The sequence below is a fragment of the Xenopus laevis genome, chromosome 3L (assembly GCF_017654675.1).
Source record: "Xenopus laevis strain J_2021 chromosome 3L, Xenopus_laevis_v10.1, whole genome shotgun sequence".
Lineage (NCBI taxonomy): Eukaryota > Metazoa > Chordata > Amphibia > Anura > Pipidae > Xenopus > Xenopus laevis.
Window position 1 is genome coordinate 53,589,486 of NC_054375.1, and position 20,811 is coordinate 53,610,296.

Genomic DNA, 20,811 nt, shown 5'->3' on the forward strand with positions numbered 1-20,811 from the left:
TCCAATTGGAAAGCTCCAATAGGAAGCTCCGCCCGTTTCAGGAAGCTCCATGGAAACTGAGGTCTCTGGGAAGCAGCTGAAAACGTCCCGATCTCATTGTGTCCGCGACGTCCTGAAGTAGCGGCAGGGACAAGCTAAGGACTGAGAATCGGGGCTCCAGTAATAAGGGCAACGGTACGTGTAGCTGAGGGAAATATGTGATCTAGGGCGGGGCGAGGTGGGCGGAGCCGCAGGCAGTTGCACTCGTTCTGCCGTCGCTCGGTTGAGATCGGCTACGTTGCGTCTTCCGGTGTTGGTTCCGTTTGAGTGACAGCTACAATTCCTGACGGGAAGGCCCATCTAAGCAGTGAGTGCAAAGCAGAAGGGATCAGGTGAGGCGGGTGGATGAGCTGGAGAGATCGCCTGTAGGGAGGGCAAATCCGATCATAACAATAACAAGTCTTCAGAGGTGGGAGGCCTCACCGAGTCAGGGTAGAGCAGACAAGGCTTTCGCTCTCGGCCTCCTTGAAGCTTAAAAGTATAAAATAGGCACAATACTTGTTGGTTCGGTCTATTGAGGCGGGATGTTCAACCTGGAGCCCTCCGGCCGTTCTTCTGCAACTCTATTGGTGGCTTGTAGTTCAACAAGAGCTGCAGGTTGGACATCTCCGATTCATGGAAAGGGATCCTAGTCCTTCTGCTGCGGCAGGGGCCTCTCTTTCCTAACTCGGCCCTTGCCTACAAACAATATGGAGGAAAACGCTGCACTGGGGAGAATCACGGAGATCATCTTTTATTGTTAGCTGAGGGGAGACTAGTTTGTAATGGAATTGAATAACTGAACTTCAAATCCCACTTTCCTCTGGCCCTAGATCTGCAGCCAAGGTAGCTTATGCTTTATTCTTTTCTTCTACATCTCTATTCAGCCCATGTATTTGTCAGAAGATTTTAGTAGCAGCACAGGAGAATAAGAAGGGCGTCCCAGAACCATTGCCTTTCACACCAGATCACCCCTTTAACCAGGGATAGTTATTCAAAAAGAAACTGTTTCCAAAGTCTGCAAAATTAAAGGGGTGCTTTGATCCTGCTTGCTACAGCAGTTTAAAGACGTTGTAATGTTTTGGCTTAGATTGTATCCATTATTTATTGGTTCTCCTTTAATTTGTTGACAGTTGGGATCATTGGAAGCTGCGAGATTGTGAGGCACAGCACAGGAAAAAGAGAAATCCCAAGCAAGAGACTGCCTACGGAGCTGTGCTGATATCCAGAATCAATTGAGAGGCTCTTGCATTCTCCCTGCCAACATGGAACAGCTCCCCAGCAATCTGCAGGTTCTTCTGCAAGCTGCTGAGTACGTGGAGCGAAGGGAAAGAGGTTAATATGCATTCATATATACGTCTCCACCTTGTAATGCTCTAGTCCACCAGCAGCTGTCAGGCAATACAGAGAGATGCCAAAAATAGTCTTAGTAGCTCAAGTTGCTGTCCTTGTCCATGGGTTAACCAGAGTCTTAACGGTTTATGGGCTAGAGCAGTGCTTGTTTTGACTTTTTTAATCTCAAGCCCCAGTTGTGGGTCCAACCTTTGCTAAAGCTATCATTAGCTTGTATCAAGTTTACTGATATAGGTGTGTATCAGCCATAGTTTCTAGGATCTTATAGGAAGACTAATGTTGTAGATAAAGTTCTGAGCTTTTATACCAGCCCACAGCAACCACAACCCTTTAGCAGTAAAGATCTGTGTCTCCAAAGATGCCCCAGTAGCTCTACATTTTCTTTTTAGCTGATTTACTGCACATGCTCTGTGCTGCTGTCACTTACTGAGCTTAGGGACTGACTCAAAATATACAGTACACATAGAATAGAAATGTCACATTATAAGGCTAATTTATACAGATAATTAATACATGGCAGCACAGAAACCAGTGCAACTAGCGTTAGAATTTAATAATCAGCCTATTAACTGATAAGTTCAGTTTATAGAATATGGAATTTTTAGCTATATTCATGTTTAGGGTTTAGTTCACTCCAAATCTCTCCCTAACTGACCTATAAGCTTGGTGTAGCAAATTATTATTCCCCCAAATCTCACCATAACTGGTCTTCAGGCTGAATCCTCCTGCTATTGCTTTAGGCCCCATATCTATTATGGTCTACATAGGCCCTGCTGTATGAGGCCAACAATGGGATCAGCCCCATTTGGCCCAGTGCTAAATCTGGCTAAATGACCCGATCTTTCTGTGTATGATCAGCTTTTTTTTGCAATTTACTTCACTGCTGTCCTTGGAAATTGTATAATGAATGTATAAGTTGGTTGTAGTGGTAAATATTAACACGTTAACCAGACTTTGTTATACTAATTTCAGAAGCAGAGCATGGTTATGCCTCCATCTTGCCTTGTGATCCTGCCACCCCTGGGAGGCGAAAACGTCAGAGAACAAACAGCAACCCAGATAATGTCAGGTGAGATCCCACTGAGCGCCCCCTTCCACTAGCAATCAATGCAGTCTTGTAGGTGGCACGCTTCTGATTTTAGTGATGAAACTCAGGCTGTTTGCAGAATATCTATTGGACCTTTACAGTTTTTCCTATGAGAGCTTGTTGTTGTGAATAGGAATAATTTGGACTATGGCTCAGGGGCAATTATTTTAACTAATTCTGTTCAGAAATAAAGGCTTACAAAGTTTTTCTGTGTTTCAAAAGCCTGCTCAGGTAAAATGACCGAAATTGCCAAGGTTTTTCATAATGAAACTAATGCTTACTTAAAGATGTCGAAAGTACAAGCAATCTTAAATAGGCCCCCGTCCTCCATGTACAGGATGATGGCTCTTTATTAGCACACTGACACTTTCACGAATTACATTTAATACATAGAAGAAATTTAAGATAACTCGAAAAATATGTAATCTCTAATCCTTTTAGCACATTCAGTGATTCATAGTCCCATTACCTCCGTGTAATTTATATTTCATGGGCAGAACTAACAATACAACACACAGAAAGTCATTTTTCATGATACTTCACTGTGTGTTGCCATGTGTTTCTAGAGTTTTTCTCTGCAATGGATATTCAGTCACACCGACACAATAACTGTTGGTAGACTCATTGGTCAGATATTGACATTTGTCTTCTCTTAAACCTACAGATCTGTTCACAATGAGCTAGAGAAACACAGGTGAGTCTTATGATCTATTTAAGGTCTCAGCAATTCTCTATTTTATTGACAACTTAAAACACATTAAAGTTATAATTATGGAAAGGGAAACAAAGGCTGTGCCATTCTCTTCTTGCCCAGTGCTGAATGGGTGTGCCATTCTCTGCTTGCCCAGTGCTGCTTTGGGTTGCCATTTTCTGCTTGCCTTATGCTACCTGTGGGATGTAAGCCTGGTAGTGGTTTGTTCTGGGGGTTTAGCATTTCGAAATTGTTGTTAGGAGCCTCTAAAGTGTTTAATCATGTGTTGGGGGGTTGTTGTGTTATCCACAGGGGAGGAGGAGGTATATGGATTTAAGGCTATGTTTTAGCAGTGAGCACCAACCATTTGGTTTTTGGTGTGCTACCACTGTTAATGTGGATATGATCGTAAAAGTTTTTGTGGTTTACAGTGGGTGTGTTTTAAAAGGGGGCGTGGTCAACACTGACTTCCATTATCGGCCCTATACAGTGTAGGCCAGAAAAATTTCGGCCCTCGGTACCACAGAAGTTGGACAGCACTGATGTAGTTTATATATTTTCTCTCACCCAGCAACATTTTTTTTTCTGGGGAGAACAGTGCTGGTAGCAGCTGAGCAGTTTGTCCTCCACAAGAACCACCAAATTGCATGCAAGGGGCTGTCTACAGCATAATTTATATGTGCATAGGAACAAGAGCTTGTAATTGTATTAATATAGGCTGCTAAATATTAGCCAGGGGCATGGTACACAACTGATATTTATTTCTGTAGGCGAGCTCAACTTCGAAGATGCTTAGAGCAGCTTAAACAACAAGTGCCTTTGAGCATGGAAAACTCAAGGCATACAACGCTCAGTCTACTACACAGGGCCAAGCAACACATCAAAGTAAGTCTGAATCTTGTTGGAGGATGGGGTAAGACTGTCTGATTTTAAATAGTGGCTATAACAAAGAAATAATGTATATAATGCACAAATTCCCAGCATCCCCTTAGCTAAATGCTAGTTCTCTATCTAAACTGTAGGGATGTCTTATATCCTAAATGGTTAAAAATGCTGATACATAATAACATTGTTTAACTTGCAATACTCTGGTCAGCACTCACTGGTCACTGTGTTCTGGATAGTTCCATTTCAGTGCAGACCTGACTGAGAGATCACCTGCCTTTAGTCATAGTACAAGGGAAAAGACAATTAACTAGCTGATTAACTTAGCTATGCTGAAATGGCTTTTCCATGCTCATAGAAATGACTGCTTTCTAGTAAAGAACCAAAGGCAAGTAGTGAGGTCAACCAATATGGTTCAAATGCCGTTTTGTTTGATATGTTTAACCCTTATACCAATGCTCTGTGCAGAAACTGGAAGACCAGGAGCTAAGGGCAAAAAGTTTGAAGGAAAAACTGAGGGCTGATCAGCAGAAGCTCCGCCAGAGACTAAAACGGCTTTTACCTCCTAACACTGAGCGGATTCGAACTGACAGCTTAGATTCGTCAAATTTATCCTCGGAGAGGTCTGATTCAGATCAAGGTAGGTAGAAGGGGCTTGAAGATGTGTAGTTATAAAAATGGCAGCTCTGTGTAATTTTCCCCTAGTTCTCATCTGACTGCTAGCAGATTTAGTATTAGAGAAAATATATGGGTTGAGATAATGACTACAAATGCATGTAACAATTAGAGTTTTACAGGGGACCAGGTAAAGCTTATGGCTCTTCATCTTGCCTGTTTTAAATATATCTTTGAACCGATATATCTCATACTCCGTTAGGAAGCACACTGTTTAAATGTAGCTTCTATTTATCAGATGAAAAGAGCTGTTGCAATATTACCTATCTCATACTGTCAAGATAGCAGCATGTTATATACATGTTTTGTATTTTACATCACTAGGAAGGAAATGACTGAAACTTTCCTTGAAACTTGCTTGTTAGTTACTGGGTGTTGTGTTAATGAATACTTTACATTTTTAATGTTTGGTGAACTATTCCCTTGTTCTAACTGATCTCTGTTCTCTATCTACAGAGGATTTGGAGGTAGATGTGGAGGGAATAATTCTGAGCGGCAATGAGGGTGAACTCTTTGTTTCATTTAGTGCTGGGCTGGAACACAGCTACTCTACTCCAGCTCATGCCTGGCTATGACCTCTGATTACCAGCACAGCACATGAAACATCAGCAGACTTACTATATTGGCAGCTCCCCAAATCAACTTACCTTGCAGATCGGAAAACACTTGCTGATGTGGCACACGCAGGATAACTAAAATCATTTGTTTTGGCTCACCTCCATATAAAGATGTGCTGTTACAGTCTTGAAAACATTTGAAGGTGCTTTGGACAAACTATTGCTGGAACAGGTAGCACCATACTAGACTTCTGTTGCCATTGATTGGTAATGTTTACGTTGCAATGTTGAAATGGCAGTTTTTTTTTTTTATTAACTAAACCTACAGGAACATTTTAAGACTGCCCTTTGCAAATCTGTCAGGGCAGTAAGTATTTCATTTTAAAGGTTAGATAAGGGTATAGCTTAGTAAGTTACAATGTCAAATAGCTGGACTGCTGTTCATTTGTTTTGCTTCCTGTCGCTGCTGCCTTTTCGTAGTGAAAATACTTCTTGGAGGGAAGATAGATTATCTTTTTGCTACCCTAATGGGAGGGGGCACATTTGTGTGCCTTTTTTTTTTTTTTTTTTTTCCCCTTCAAGATTGCAATCCCACTACACAGCATTTGATTTCTGCCTTGAGCACATTACATCCGGTAATTATTAAGGATCAGCCAGTGTCCTGACGTTGTATGCCTTGTGTGTGTGTGTGTATACATAAGGGCAAGGCCAGACACTGCGTTTTTAAAAAAGCTCAGTCTGCGTAAATATGTCACTGAAAGCACACGCGACCATCAACATGCGTTATTCAGCAAGTAGGTTTCTTTTCCCAACATGCACTTCTCATTGTTCTCGTTCCCCATAAATCCGCTGGCTGGAAATAGAAAAGCTATTTAGAAATAGAAAAAACTATTTACATGCAAAATGGAGCAGGAATAATCATAAACACACAACGTAATTACGTCACCAGCCGTAAAAACTTATATGCGTCATTTATCTTGCGAGAATTTGGATGGCATATTTAAAAGACGCTGCATATTTACGTAAAGTGTGGTTTCAAACTTGCAGATCCCATAGAGTCTATTGATTTGGTAGTTTCTTGATGTATTGGCGTTTCTGCTACAAAACCCCAAAGCGTCCCATGGCGGATTTCATCTTACAAGTGCCCTGTGAGAATTGTCATAGTGCATTTTCTATTCGTTTCAGTGGTAGGGCAGTTAATGCGTATTTACGCCGACTGAGCTTTTATAAAAACGACATGTCTGGCCTTGCTCTTACACCATTTGTTTGCTAGTGCCCTGGCTACACAGTGAAGTCTTATTCAGAAGCACTTAGTAATTCAGCACTTAATGGGATGCTGCAATTGTACACACTAAATATTTTGTTTTTTAAATTATTTTTTTTTAAATTGCTTACCTTGTTCATGTGGGGTTTCAAACAGGACAAAGTGGACCCCACAGTCAGCTGACACATTTACTGTGGTCCTCCAGCTACCACGTACAAAGGAACACATAGTAAGGCTACTTTTTACTATGACTTTTTATTTTGTTTATGATTCACAGAAGAGAAAACGAAAAAGTGCATTTTTTAATGTCTCTGCCGCAGTGTTGGCACGGAAAGCATTACCTGGGTCTCTTTTTACTCTCTACAGAACTGCTGCTTCTTGCCATATATGTAAAATTAGACGCCAATGATTCCTGCACTTGGGAAAAGTTAGGAGTCTGCTGCTGTTAGATCAACATTCTGACGCCTCAGTACCTGAGGAGCAACAAATCTGGTCCTGCAATAGTATTGCCTGTTCTGTAAAACAAATGGCAATACCCAATGTCTGGGTTTGACAATTATTTATAAAACAATCATCTTAGGATGCTACGAGAAACTGCCCCTTCATGTGCGAGGGTGGAGCAAGACCTTGCTTATCACATTCCTGAACCTGGCAAGCATTTGTTCTAAAGATGTGTTCTGTCAGGCTCTAGAGGACAAATCCTCAGACTTTTTATATTTAACCTATATTTTAGTAAATGTGTTTTGTTCCATAACATGGCTCGTCTTCTTTATTGCTTTTCTGCTTTAAATGTGGCACTCATATTCAACTCTATCATTGTACGTTAAATTTACAAGACAGAGGCTCAGTTTTAACACACAAAACCATCAAACTCTGACCAAGAACAGAGGCTATAGTCTCTAAATATCACTTGCTATAAATTCTAAGCAACATTGTAATTTCCAGAGAGAGAGAGAGAGAGAGATAAATATATATACAGTATATATAGATAGAGATATAAATATATATATATAGATAGATAGAGATATAGATATAGATAGATAGAGATATAAATATAGATATAGATAGATAGAGATATAAATATATAGATATAGATATATATAGAGAGATAGATATATATATATATATATAGAGAGATATAGAGAGATATAGAGAGATAGATATATATATACCACACACAAAAATATATATCCATTTTATATGCAAATGTTATTGTTTGTTTCTCTGGGTCTCACTATTCTAACATTCTAACTGGAATCTATGTTCTTCAGGTCTGTTAAACAGCTGCCTTGCAACAGTTTCAGAAGTCAGAGCCAGGAGTGCAGAGAATAGAATGTCAGACTGATTATGCTTTCGGTAGCAGTTACATTTACAAATAATGTGAATTAAAATTTTAGTGGTTTAATGTGTACTAAAAAAAATCATTTTCTGTCACGCAAATAATTCTGCTGGCTGGAAATAGAAAAGCTATTTAGAAATAGAAAAAAACTATTTACATGCAAAATGGAGCAGGAATGATCATCAATACACAACGTAATTACGTCACCAGCCGTAAAAACGTATACGCGCCATTTAGACGGCATATTTAAAATACGCTGCATATTTATGAAAGTGTGGTTTCAAACTTGCAGACCCCATAGAGTCTATTGATTTGGTAGTTTCTCGATGTATTGGCTAACCAAAAAATGTATTTAATCTGATTCTGCCTGCAATGTTAAAACACCTGTATAATGACTACACAATACATTGTTTTAAAATGTTTATTTTTGCATTTTCAAAACATAGGACATAAAATATCATAAAGAAAGGAAAGAAAGTAATGAAAGAAGTAGAGGTATGGTGCGCTTTGATATCAATGACATAAAAAACAGAATACACATGTCAGAAAAAATTTGGATTTGCTGCCCAGAGGTAAGTAACCCAATGCCCTGTTAGGTTGCTGATCGTCGTTTCACACAACAGCTGTTTAGGAGTCTATATCATTTATGGGATGCGTATCTAGCCATGGGGCCCAAACCTTGTCAAACTTCCCCGGACAACCCCGAGAATCATACGTTCGCTTAATGGAGGGGAGGACTTTATTTACCAAGTTAATCCAGTGCTCCACGTTGAGCGTTGAATTCCCCATCCAGCTCATTGCTATTATTTTCTTAGCGTAATATAAAAGGACCCTTGCTTAGGACCTATTCTTGTTTAAAGGAAGGAGATCGTCCACGAGGCCAAGGAGACAAATTTGTGGATTGCATGTGTTAGGGAAAGCTAAGTTATCCACCATGTACTTAACCACCTCCCTCCAATATGCTTGTATAATTGGGTATTCCCATATTAAGTGAAAGAAGGAGGCATTCTATCTTGGCATCTAGCTTCTGTTTGGCCCCCATCTTTTTCAATTTCAGTGGGGTGATATACAATTGGTGGTTGATTTTAAATTGAATCATCCTATCCTTTATAGTGATTGAGGGGCAGATTTACATAGGGTCGAATATCGAGGGTTAATTAACCCTCGATCTTCGACTGTCGAATGTAAATCCTTCGACTTCGAATATCGTGTGGGGTCGAGTTAGTTGTGGGTCTAGCCTCGTAGTCTTCTAGTTTCCTGTAGGGGAGGTTCTTAAGGGCTTCCCATGACTCTAGTCTAAGGGCCAGGAGAGTCATGCCAGTATCCGTTTCGTTGATGTGTAGCCAGCTATGCACATGGTGTATCTGACTCGCCAAAAAGTAAATATAGAAATGAGGAAGAGCAAGGCCTCCTTTGGCAATCGTGGTAGTTAACAGGGTCCAAGAGAACCGAGGAGATTTATTAGCCCACAAGAAAGGAATGAGGATGGAATTGATTTTCCGAAAGGTTACTTTGGGAATCCATATTGGAGAGTTATGGAGTTTATACAAAAATTTTGGCAGGAAGATCATCTTGAATAAATTGACTCTTCCCCACAGGGTAAGAGGGAGGCCAGACCATGTTGTTTTTGCGGTTCTAAAATGACAAGGGGCGTGATGTTTTCCTCTATATATAAGGAAAGTTCGGGTGATATTGTAATACCAAGATACTTGAGTTTTGTGACCCATTTGGTTTCTTGTGTGCTCACTGGCTGATTTGGTACTGGGTCTATCGGGAGTATTACTGATTTCTCTTTATTAATTGTAAGACCAGAGTATTTTGCAAAGTTTTGAAGTACATCCAGTGCTACAGACTGTGATTCTTGGTGATCTGCTGGAAAGAGGAGCAGGTCGTCTGCGTAAAGTGCCAGCTTGTCCTCCAGGGAGCCCAGCTTAAAGCCCTGTATGTTTGCAGTTTGTCTAATGTGAAGAGCCACAGGTTCGATTGCAATAGCAAATAGGAGTGGGGATAAGGGGCATCCCTGTCTGGTCCCCCGTGAGAGAGGAAAGCGATCCTCCAATTTTTATCTGAGCTGTGGGTTTCTGATACAGCAGATGGATCCAGCTAGTGAATCGCGGGCCAAAACCAAAGGGCCTTGGTGTTTCCTAAAGGTAGGGCCATTTCGACTGAGTCGAACGCTTTAGTTGCGTTCAAAGCCACCATTATCCTAGAGCCATTATCATGAGGGGTTTGTAGGTGGGTGTAGACCCTTCTAAGATTTGTTGCAGTGGATTTGCCGGGCATAAATCCAGATTGGTTAGGGTGAATTACTGAGGTTATTACTTTCATGAGTCTTGTTGCTAATAATTTAGCAAATATTTTTGCGTCTGTATTAGTCAAGGAGACTGGCCTATATGAGTCGCACTGTTCTGGGTTCTTGGCTTTTCTATATATCAGAACTATAATCGCTTTGTGAAAGGATGAAGCAAGAGAGCCAGTCTCAATGGCATTAACATAGGTATAAGGGTAAGCCCACATGAGGAGATTCGGGAAGATTTTGTCGCCTGGCGACTAATCGCCTCGTCTTTTGCGTGACTATCTCCCCGAACTGCCTCTGCGTTTTTCCCCATAGGCTAGAATGATAAGTCGCCTGCGCTAATGCACACGCGGCGATGCGTTTTCAATAGTTGCCCAAAGTTGCCTCACTGAATCTCCCCGAATCTCCTCGTGTGACCTTACCCTTAAGTAGATGTTGAGTGAGATTTTTGACATGCAATGCATACCAGGCTGCTGGGAAACCATCTGTCCCTGGTGTTTTACCTTTTGTTAGAGATGCAACTGCCTCAATCACTTCCTCTTCTGTAATGGGGCTGTCGAGATAAGCGATTTCATCTGCTGTTAAGTGTGGAAACTCAATGTTGTTCATGTAGTGGTTCAACTGCTCAGTGTTATATGCAACCTTGGACTTGTACAGTGTTTCATAGAAAGAGGCAAAGCTATCTAAGATAGTCTGAGGGTTAGTAACCAGGTTCTCTTCAGTGTCCATGATTAGAGTTTGGGTGTCCCTACTTTTTGCTAAATGGGCTGGCTAGAAGACTCCCAGCTTTGGCGCCCTGGTCAAACACACGTTGATTAGAGTATAACAGCCTTTTCCTAGTCAATTTAGTTAGCGCTAGTTCAAAGTCTCTTTGTGCTTGTGCTAGAATAGTCTGATTTCTCTCTGACTGGGCGGATTTGTATCTGCTTTCTGCCTCCTAAAGAGCTTGCTGTGATTCCTCCACTTCAATGGCATTTTGTCTTCGGACAGTCTTTTTTAGAAAGGGTCAGTGGCTCCCATTTGAAAGCTAGAAAGTCAGAAAAAAAAAAAAGACCAACTGAAGAGTTGCTTAGAATTTGCCATTCTATAGCAAACTTAAAGGTGAACCACCCCTTTAATGGCCTTGTGCATTACAGCACCCTGTACCTAAATACATGTAGGTCTGATTTATCAGCCTTATGGCCATCAGATAGTGTGCAGTAGTGATGTGCGGGCCGGCCCAATACCCGCAGGTCGGACATGTTTGGGCCGACCTTGCTGCTCCTCTTGTGGGTCGTGGTTGAGCTCTTGTGCCTGCTGTCCCCGCCCGCGACCTTAGAATGCCAGCTTCCTGTTTTATAGGCTTGCTTCTGCCCCGCCCAACTTGTATTAACCTCTTATCATTGCCCCAAGCAGTATTGGTGCTTAACATTGAAGTACTGGGGTTTGGGGTACATTTCTGACTAGGGCACCGTCTCTGTGGTGGAGGGTTGTGGGTTTTCCCCATATTTGAGTGACTTGGATCTGGGGTCTCTGATTTTCTTTAACAGCCCAGACTACATTCTTAGGTTAAAGCTAAAACAGACCCTATTGTGAATAATAAAACAGGGAGAGATGAACATTATAAAACTATCTACTAGTTAATATACTAAGGACTGTGATAGATGTCAGTGCTATATAAAACAAGGCTGTTAATTTTAAAAAAAAAACTCAGTCAAAGAGCATAAAACGTAAAGGAAAACTTTACCCCCAAAACAGACATTTTATATTAAATTCAGTGGCATATTAAAGAATCTTACCAAACTAGTACATATATATTTAAGTAAATATTGCCCTTTTACTTATCCTGCCTTGAACCACCATTTCATGATGGTCTGTATGCTGCCTCAGAGATCACCTGACCAGAAATACTGCAGCTCTAACTGTAACAGGAAGTGAGGAAGCAAAAGACAGAACTCCGTTAATTGGCTTATGTGACCTAACATGTATGGTTTGTTTGTGTGCACAAAGGGACGGTCCTTATTTTTTTTTTTAAAATGGTAATTTTCTATTTATGATTACCCAATGGCACTTACTACAAGAAAAGTATATTATGAAAATGGTTTATTTACATCAGGGATCCCCAACCTTTTTTTTTTTTTACCCATGAGCCACATGGAAATATAAAAATGATTTGGAGAGCAACATAAACATGCAAAAAGTTTTTGGAGTGCCAATTATGGGCTGTGATTGGCTATTGATAGCCCTTATGTGGACTAGTAGCCTACAAGAGGCTCAGTTTAGCAGTACACTTGCCTTTTATGCAACCAAAATTTGCCTGGAATTCAAATATAAGCACCTGCTTTGAGGCCATGGAGAGCAACATCCAATGGGTTGGTGAGCAACATGTTGCTCATGAGCCACTGGTTGGGGATCACGGATTTAAATATGAGCGGTTTCATTCAATATCTTTTTCTATATTATACATTGTTTGGGGCTGCATAATTGAGGGTGTTGGAAACACACACACACACACTACAAGGCATTTCAATTAGTTATTTAATCATAATTTAAAGCATAGAAAAGAGTAATTTGTTATTCGTTGTATTCACATTTTCGTTTTCTTTTTGGATCATAAAGGAACTAGAGGAAAACAATATGATTTCTAGTCATAGTAGGGTGGACATTGGTTCAGGTGATAGATGAACCCAGCATAACTGCCAGCTTCTGGTGCCTGAATGGAGTAGCCCGTGGTCAGGGCCAACAAACCTTCACACATATTGCTGCTTCTTCGTTGTAGTTGCCTTGCTGGCCAAGTCTTTGGCTTTCTCCTTTGCTGCCAGTGCAGTCTCCTTTGCTTTTTCCGTTGCTTCTTTCGCTGTTTCAACAAGGGTCCTGTGAGGCACATCACCTGAGATGAGGGGGAAATAAATCCGTTATTCTAAAAAGCATCTCTTATTCATAAAATGTCTGCAGAAGTAGTGGGACAAAAAAAAAACTATGCAGCATAGTCTTCCTTTGGGTATTTATTTATTTTCAGTTCCTTCATTTCTTTATTTTTATCCACCTACCGTGCATTTTTCCCAGAATGAATTCAAAGCCCTTCATTGCCTTGGTCACATTACTTTTAAAGCGAGCGAGACCAAACTCCTTTGGAAACAAACAGAAGAATTGCCATTGTTAAACCAAATATATTTAGACCTTTTCCTCTAACACAATCACAAAATGTAGTTGTGTAAACAATGGATCACTGTGTATGTACAGTAATTAAAAGCATGTTCCAATTTATTTGAATTAGTCTTATAGTGCATTGCTGTTGTGTTGCTTCCCACAGTTGCTCATAACCCCTCCTCCCCCACAAAAGGCAACCAAAGAAGCCTTATGACATAAGAATAGTTAAAAGTATCATTCTTATGGGCTTAAGTTGCGAATTATGTGGAAAAGAATCCTATAGCTGTATCCATCCACCACCCATCCATCCTATGTACTTGTTGAAGGATAAGGCCCCCGGTATTTTCATTTGCATAAAGATGTTCAATTGTGATGATATGGCCAATTTGTTTCTTTTTTAAAGACCAGAGAGTCAGGGAGGTTAAAGGAAAACTTTACCCCCAAAATGAATATTTAAGCAACAGATTGTTTATATTATATTAAGTGACCTATTAAAGAATCTTACCAAACTGGTATATATATTTAAGTAAATGTTGCCCTTTTACATCTCTTGCCTTGAACCACCATTTCGTGATGGTCTGTGCGCTGCTTTAGAGATCACCTGACCAGAAATACTACAACTCTAACTGTAACAGGAAGTGTTGAAGCAAAAGACAGAACTCTGTCTGTTAATTGGCTCATGTGACCTAACGTGTATGGTTTGTTTGGTATGTTTGTGTGCACCGTGAATCCTACGAGGGGGCGTCCCTTATTTTTTAAAATGGAAGTTTTCTATTTATGATTACCCAATGGCACATACTACTAGGAAAGTATATTATTATGAAAATGGTTTATTTACACAAAGCAGGGTTTTACATATGAGCTGTTTTATGCACTATTTTTTTTATAGAGACCTACATTGTTCAAAGGTATAGTTTTCCTTTTAAGGAACAGTAACAGCAAAAAAAAAAAAAAAATATTGTTTTAAAGTAATGAAAATATTATGTACTGTAGCCCTGCAGTGGTAAAACTGATGTGTTTGCTCTAGAAACACTACTATAGTTCATATAAACAAGCTGCTGTGTAGAAATTGAAAAAAGGCTATATGGCACAGTGGATAACAGATAACACCATTATGTTCTACAGAGCTTATCTGCTGTGTAAAGGAGTCTTTTCTACTTTGGATGGCTGCCCCATTGCTACACAGCACTTTATTTATATAAACAATAGTAGAGTTTCTGAAGCAAACACACCAATTTTACCAGTGCAGGGAAATACTGAATTATATTTGTATTACTTTAATTAACTTTATTTTTTTTTTTTGATGTTACTGTTCCTTTAAGGGTTAAGGGGCCAACCATATGGTACAGTAAACCAAACTCATCTGTCCAATTAGGCCCAAGAACAGTCTCAGTATTCACTAAAATATTATTCACTATCCCAAACTGTCATATTGGCTACTTATTGATTTATATATCTGGCTGGCTCACCTGAATAGCCCTGGTGAAACCAAACACTTTGGAGGACACCCATGCTTCGCGTTTGATCTCGGTCCAGTTACTGTTCTCAGAATTTTCACAGTACACACAGCGCTCCTCCACAGACTGCAGCCATTAAGAGAATCAAGACAGGAGTGAAATAAAGTACATGCACAATTCAATGGCCAACAACATAAATTTGGATACAACATTGTTACTGAGGCTTGAAGTCCCTCTGATTTCCAGAGTTCAGATAGTGTTTATGTGTGTTTTTTTTTTAATAGAAGATCAAATGTGTGTGTCAAAAAGGGAGTAATTTTTCCCTTGAAAAGAGGAAGAGAATGCTCTCTGTTGCAAAGACAGGCGTGAGCTGAAACCATAGGTAGGGTGGATTAGGAAAGGGCCAATAGCAGACTGGATTAGGAAAGGGCCAATAGCAGGCTGGTAGATTAAAAAAAGGCAACCGTAGCAGATTAGATAAAGTAGATTAGGAAAGCACTTGTAGTAGGTTAAATGCAGTCTAAGCATCACATGAAAGCCGGTGGCACATTCCTGCTAGCAGAGAACCACATACACAATGTCATTCATATGCCATGTTTTCTGGTTGAAAACAAATGTGCCTTTTGATCTACAGCTTTCATTCCTATCAAAGACAAGAAGCATGGTGGCCCTAAGAAGCTTTTTGTGCCTGGTTTAAAGTGGACCTGTCACCCAGACACAAAGACTTGTATCATAAAAGTCCTTTTAAAATTAAACATGAAATCCAATCTCTATTTTTTATTAAAGCATTCATAGCTGTTGCAAACTCATTTGAAAATCTAAGCTGTCAATCAAATATGGTCTGCCCCTCTATGCCTTAGGCATAGAAGGAAAGAAATGTGGTGTTTCTTTTGACAGAGGGCTTAAAACAGCATTACTTTGAGGGTTTACTTGTGTATTTATATAGACCTTTCTGATAATACTTACTTAATTTTAGCCTTTCCTTCTCCTTTAAAGGTGTTGTTCACCTTCCAAACACTTTTTTCAGTTCAGTTGATTTCTGATTGTTCCCCAGAAACAAAGACTTTTTTTAATTACTTTCCATTATTTATTCTTTTTTTCCAAAATCTAAGTTTAAAGTTGAATGTTCGTGTCTCTGGTGTTTCAGTCTGGCAGCTCAGTAATTCAGGTGCAGACTCTAAACATTTAGTTGATATATTTCTCAGCAGCATCTGTGGAGTATTAGCAACTATTGTATCAATTCTAACAGCTGCCTGTAATGAAACCCAGAGATTCTGCTCAGCAGGGACAAAGATGAGAAATGTATCAACTAAATGTATCAATTTAGAACTGTTTAGAGGGTCGGCGGCCCCCCCTCCCAGAGCTGCTTTAGAAGGTGAAAAAAAGACACTTAACACTTCAATATTAGAAAAACATCGACATAGAAAATAGAAAGTAATTGGAAAAAGTTGTTATTTCTGGTGATATACGGAAAACAATTGTTTGAAGTTGAAAAACCCCTTTAAGGAGCCTTATAAAAGTAAAAAGAGTAAAAGTAAAAGAACCGCACAGCCGCTAAACAGAAAGAAGTTACAAAGATCCAACTTACCATGATCGAGACATGATTGATGTTCCATGTATATGTGGTCATGGTTCTGCTTAAAGGATCTATGATGGAATCTTCTATGACATGCACAGCTTGGGCCACATTGGCTGGGAAAATGCGCTCGGCCCATCGGGGCAATCTATTGGTCTTGGTTAGAAGTCTCCTGGTCAGCAGCTTGTGGTCAGGTGTCACCTCACGGTACAGAATGTCTTCAGTTAATACATGTTTGCTATAAATACAGGGAGAGAAAACAGAAGTCATATGAAGATTACCCTCATTTCTATAGAAATGTAAAATAGGTATAGCACATTTGTATCACTGATTGGCTAGTTATAATACCACAGGGGTTAAGTGAACGAATGAGTTATTTAGACTATTAAAAAAAGGATGCAGAAGGATGACCACCTGAGGCTGAGTTGGGTGGGTGGGCATGAGGCAAAGATTGCCCTGAGCCTTCTATGGCTCCAGTCACTTTTTATTTATTTTTTTTAATAATTTTTTACTGTTTTTCTAAAATGTACAGTTTAAAAAGTAAATTTTATTTTCTCCCCCCTCCATCATTCTAAACTATACTTCTGCACTTAAAGGGGTGGTTCACCTTTAGGTGTACTTTTAGTATGTTATAGAATGTCCAATTCTAAGTAACCTTTCAATTGGTCTTCATTATTTTTTTTTTATATATAGTTTATGAACTATTTGCCTTCTTCTCCCGACTCTTTCTAGCTTTCGAAAGGGGGTCACTGACCCTATCTAAAAAACAAATGCTCTGTAAGGCTACAAATGTATTGTTATTGCTACTTCTTATTACTCATCTTTCTGTTCCGACCCTCCCCTATTAATATTCCATATTCTCATTAGGGATGGGCGAATTTGAGCCGTTTAAATATCACTGCCGGGGGAAAATGTTGGCAATGCCCATTAAAGTCTATGGGTGTCAAAAAATTTTTGACGCACGGCGAAATTTTTTTTGATGCACGACGCCATACAAGTCTATGGGCGTAATTTCTGCAAAACAAGGCGAAAAAAATTGCCCATCCCTAATTCTCATTCAAATCAATGCTTTGCTGGCTGCTAGGGTAATTGCTAGATTGCTGACACTACAAACTGGAGAGCTGCTGAATAAAAAGCTAAATAACCACAAATAATAAAAAATTAAAACCAGTTGCAAATTGTCTCAGAATATCACTCCCTACATCATATTAAAAGTTAACTGAAAGATGAACAGCCCCTTTAAGAAACTTAAATTGTAGAAAAACAGCAAGCAAACCGCATTTGGAAAAATTTCATTTCTGGTTTACTATTTGTAAACTAAGCTTTGCAAAGGTGAATTGTCTCTTTAAAACTAAACTGTAGGGGTTGAATGTGCCTTTTAACGTCAACAAATGAGTGCTAAGGAGCTTTCGTGTTGAACACTTCTTTTGCTACATAGATCTTACAGGCTAATCAGGAAGTTCGGAAAGCTATTAATCCAACAGCCCATTGCATCAGCTTCAGAATGAGGAAGGCTGGATTTAGAAATGTCCCAGAAAGCAGTACAGCACACAACCAAATTAATATAAGAAAAGGTAGGCAGTCATTAAAATTTCAATAGGTTCTTTTTTGTATTTGCCATCTGTGAAAAGGCTCAGTCGTGTTCTAAAAAAAACAAACTGAATTTGAATGGGTCAGCTAGAATTAATGTTTGCCAAGCAGTAAAGGAGATGTGCACACTGGGAGATGTCTTGAACTAAAGGCAGAACTGGGGATTCAGTAACAGACCACAAATAAATAAATATATATATTTCTTTTTTTGTAATCTGTTGAACGCTTTTAAATTTGACCCCTATTTCCGCTTTAATAAACTACAGACAGACTATGTCATTCAGCTGGCTTACCTTCTGCCACAGTACTACAGAGACATACTACATGCGTTACGGGTTTTTATTATAAAGGGGTGGTTCACTATTAAAATTAACTTTTGATATGATGTAGGCATTCTATTTGCAATGGTGCTTTTTTTTTTTGTGAGTTGGCTTTTTTGTCAGCCACTCTGCAAGTTAAGCAGCTATGGATGCTATGGTCCAGTTTACAGTGCCATGTAGTTTGAATAAGAGACTGCAGGATGAGTAGGGAAGTGATGTAATAGAAATATAAATGATAAAAAGTAACCATTATAAAATTGCAGCCTCATAGAGCAATAGTTTTTGTCTGAAAGCCGGAAAAAAATAAACAATGAAGACCAACTGAAAAGTTATTTACAATACAACATTCTATAACATACTAAAAGTTTTAAAGATGAACTAGCCATTTAACTGTGCAGAAAAGATGTATCCATACTGCTAGAGCACTTGTGTATCTTTAGAAAGAGGCAGAAATTCTCACCTGTAAGGGTTTGGATAGCGCTGCCAAAAAGCAGCAGATACTTGGTCCCATGAGTTTTTCAGGATACTCATTCCTAAGAAATACTTCACCATTGTTCCCAGTCACAGTAGAAATCACTGTGTCAAACAGGGCAGGCTGCTGAAACCATCCGAGGCTGGTAGTGAAGGGGTGTGGAGGTATCCTGGCAGGAACCGTCTGGAGCCAGCTTGCTGCTGGAGAGCGTCTTTCTGTCTGAACAAAAAAATACAGGTGCTGGTTCAGTAAGTACAGGTATGGGACCGGTTATCCAGAATGGTAGAGACCTGGGGGTTTGCAGGTAAGAGACATTTCTATAATTTGGATCTTCATACCTTAAGTCTGCTAAAACATTACTGAAACATTCATTAAACCCCATACTATTCTTGCCTCAAATAAGGATTCATTATATCTTAGGATCAAGTACACGGTACTGTTTTAGTATTACAGAAAAAAAGGGAAATCACTTTTAAAGGAACAGTTCAGTGTGAAAATAAAAACTGTAAATAGATAGGATGTGCAAAATAAAAAAAATGTTTCTAATATAGTGAGTTAAGCAAAACTCTGTAATGTATAAAGGCTGGAGTGACTGGATGTGTAACATAATAGCCAGAACACTACTTCCTGCTTTTCAGCTCTATAACTCTGAGGTAGTCAGTGACTTGAAAGGGGCCACATGGTACATATCTGTTCAGTGAGTTTATAATTGATTCTCAACATTAAGCTCAGATTCAAAAGCAACAGATATGACCCATGTGGCCCCTCCTCAAGTCACTGATTGGTTACTGCCTGGTAACCAGTCAATGTATACCAAGAGAGCTGAAAAGCAGGAAGTAGTGTTCTGGCTATTATATTAGACATCCAGTCACTCCTGCCTTTATACATTACATTTTTGGCTAACTAACTATATTAGAAACATTTTTTATTTTGCACAGCCTATCTATTTACCCAGTTTTTATTTTTACACTGAACAATTCATTTAATGATGTAATTTATGAACAGAAGCCACTTCCAATTGTGCAACAAAAAAACACATCATTACATCCACAATAAGTAGAAAGAGATGAACATGTTATTCACTGCCTGGTGTACGGAGTATACATCTACATGCTAACAATACCTGCCTATGCACCAAATACTTTAAAACTAGACAGACGCTTCATCAATACTTTATAACATGGTCAGCCTAGAGGAGCGGTGTTATAGAATTACAGCCTGACAGGCATGGGGTTTGATTACAGTCAAGGCACTATCTGCAATGAGTTTGGATGGTCTGCTCCCAGGTTTCCTTTCACACTCTGAAACCAAACAGGCAGCTTCATTTTTCTCCTAGGTTTAGGGTTGTCACATTTTCTGAAAAAAAAAAATACCGACCTTCCTATCTATTTTCCCTTTTAATAACATTGGGATCAACCATCATTTTTACCGGCTAAACTGGTAAAATAGCAGCCGGGTGGCAACCCTACCTGTGACAGGAATTGTAGATTGCAAGCTCCACTGTGGAAGATATCTGCTATCTGTATAAAACTGTGGAATATGTCAGTGAAGCATGAAAATAATTATAATCCCTCCTTTTAAGCCAACCATATCAAGACTCCATCAATTTCCAGCAATCCAGTGTATAAAATATCAACAAGCAACACTGGTATTTCATTTCCTCCCAGATCAGGTAAAAAATAATCTGGATTTTTTTTTCTTTTAGCCAATTTTAGTAGTATAATCTACTAATTTAAGGCAGCCACAATAAACTATGTGCATGTCTTGCGCTCCTATAGCCCTGCACTGATGAAAACCATTAAACATCACACAAGTACATTTCCAAGTTGTTTTAAAATAGAATCACTATTCTACAGCCTCTGTCATTCACAAGCTGACACCACCCCTCCTGTCATCCGTTTACCCACCTCATTCGGATACTCTCATCTTCCCTGAGCCGCCATGAGGGTACAGTAGGACATCATGACACTTCCGGGCTCGCGAACTACCTCTCTCAGGCACGTGACCGCTAAACATGTACTTCCGCTAGCACGTTGGAGCCCTTGAGCAGAAAGAGTAGACGCCAAGGAGTAGTAGGCGGGGATACTGAGTTGAGGGCGGAG

At 39.6% G+C, this 20,811-nt stretch overlaps 2 protein-coding genes across 8 annotated transcripts; one reads left to right on the forward strand and one right to left on the reverse strand.

Moving 5' to 3' along the window:
* mxd3.L (MAX dimerization protein 3 L homeolog) lies at positions 1-11,901 on the forward strand. Of its 6 annotated transcripts, none has more exons than XR_005966005.1 (8): positions 1-174; positions 1,152-1,353; positions 2,344-2,440; positions 3,123-3,152; positions 3,920-4,034; positions 4,503-4,674; positions 5,166-5,498; positions 8,316-11,901. XR_005966005.1 is itself a non-coding variant. In NM_001096719.1 (7 exon segments), coding segments are annotated over 6 exon segments (603 nt in total). In that variant the 5' UTR covers positions 66-174; positions 1,152-1,283; the 3' UTR covers positions 5,285-8,291.
* Positions 11,902-12,665: 764 nt separating this feature from the next.
* On the reverse strand, positions 12,666-20,756 carry prelid1.L (PRELI domain containing 1 L homeolog). 2 transcript variants are annotated; one of them, XM_018252233.2, is made up of 6 exons: positions 20,617-20,756; positions 18,698-18,928; positions 16,340-16,565; positions 14,764-14,877; positions 13,195-13,273; positions 12,666-13,034 (listed from the first exon to the last, which is right to left on the reverse strand). In XM_018252233.2, the coding sequence occupies exons 2-6, from the start codon at positions 18,787-18,789 to the stop codon at positions 12,895-12,897; spliced, it is 651 nt and encodes a 216-aa protein (XP_018107722.1). In that variant the 5' UTR covers positions 18,790-18,928; positions 20,617-20,756; the 3' UTR covers positions 12,666-12,894. The 2 variants fall into 2 exon arrangements, with proteins under 2 accessions (XP_018107722.1, XP_018107723.1); XM_018252234.2 differs by having other exon boundaries at positions 18,698-18,924; positions 20,617-20,753.
* Positions 20,757-20,811: the final 55 nt, after the last annotated feature.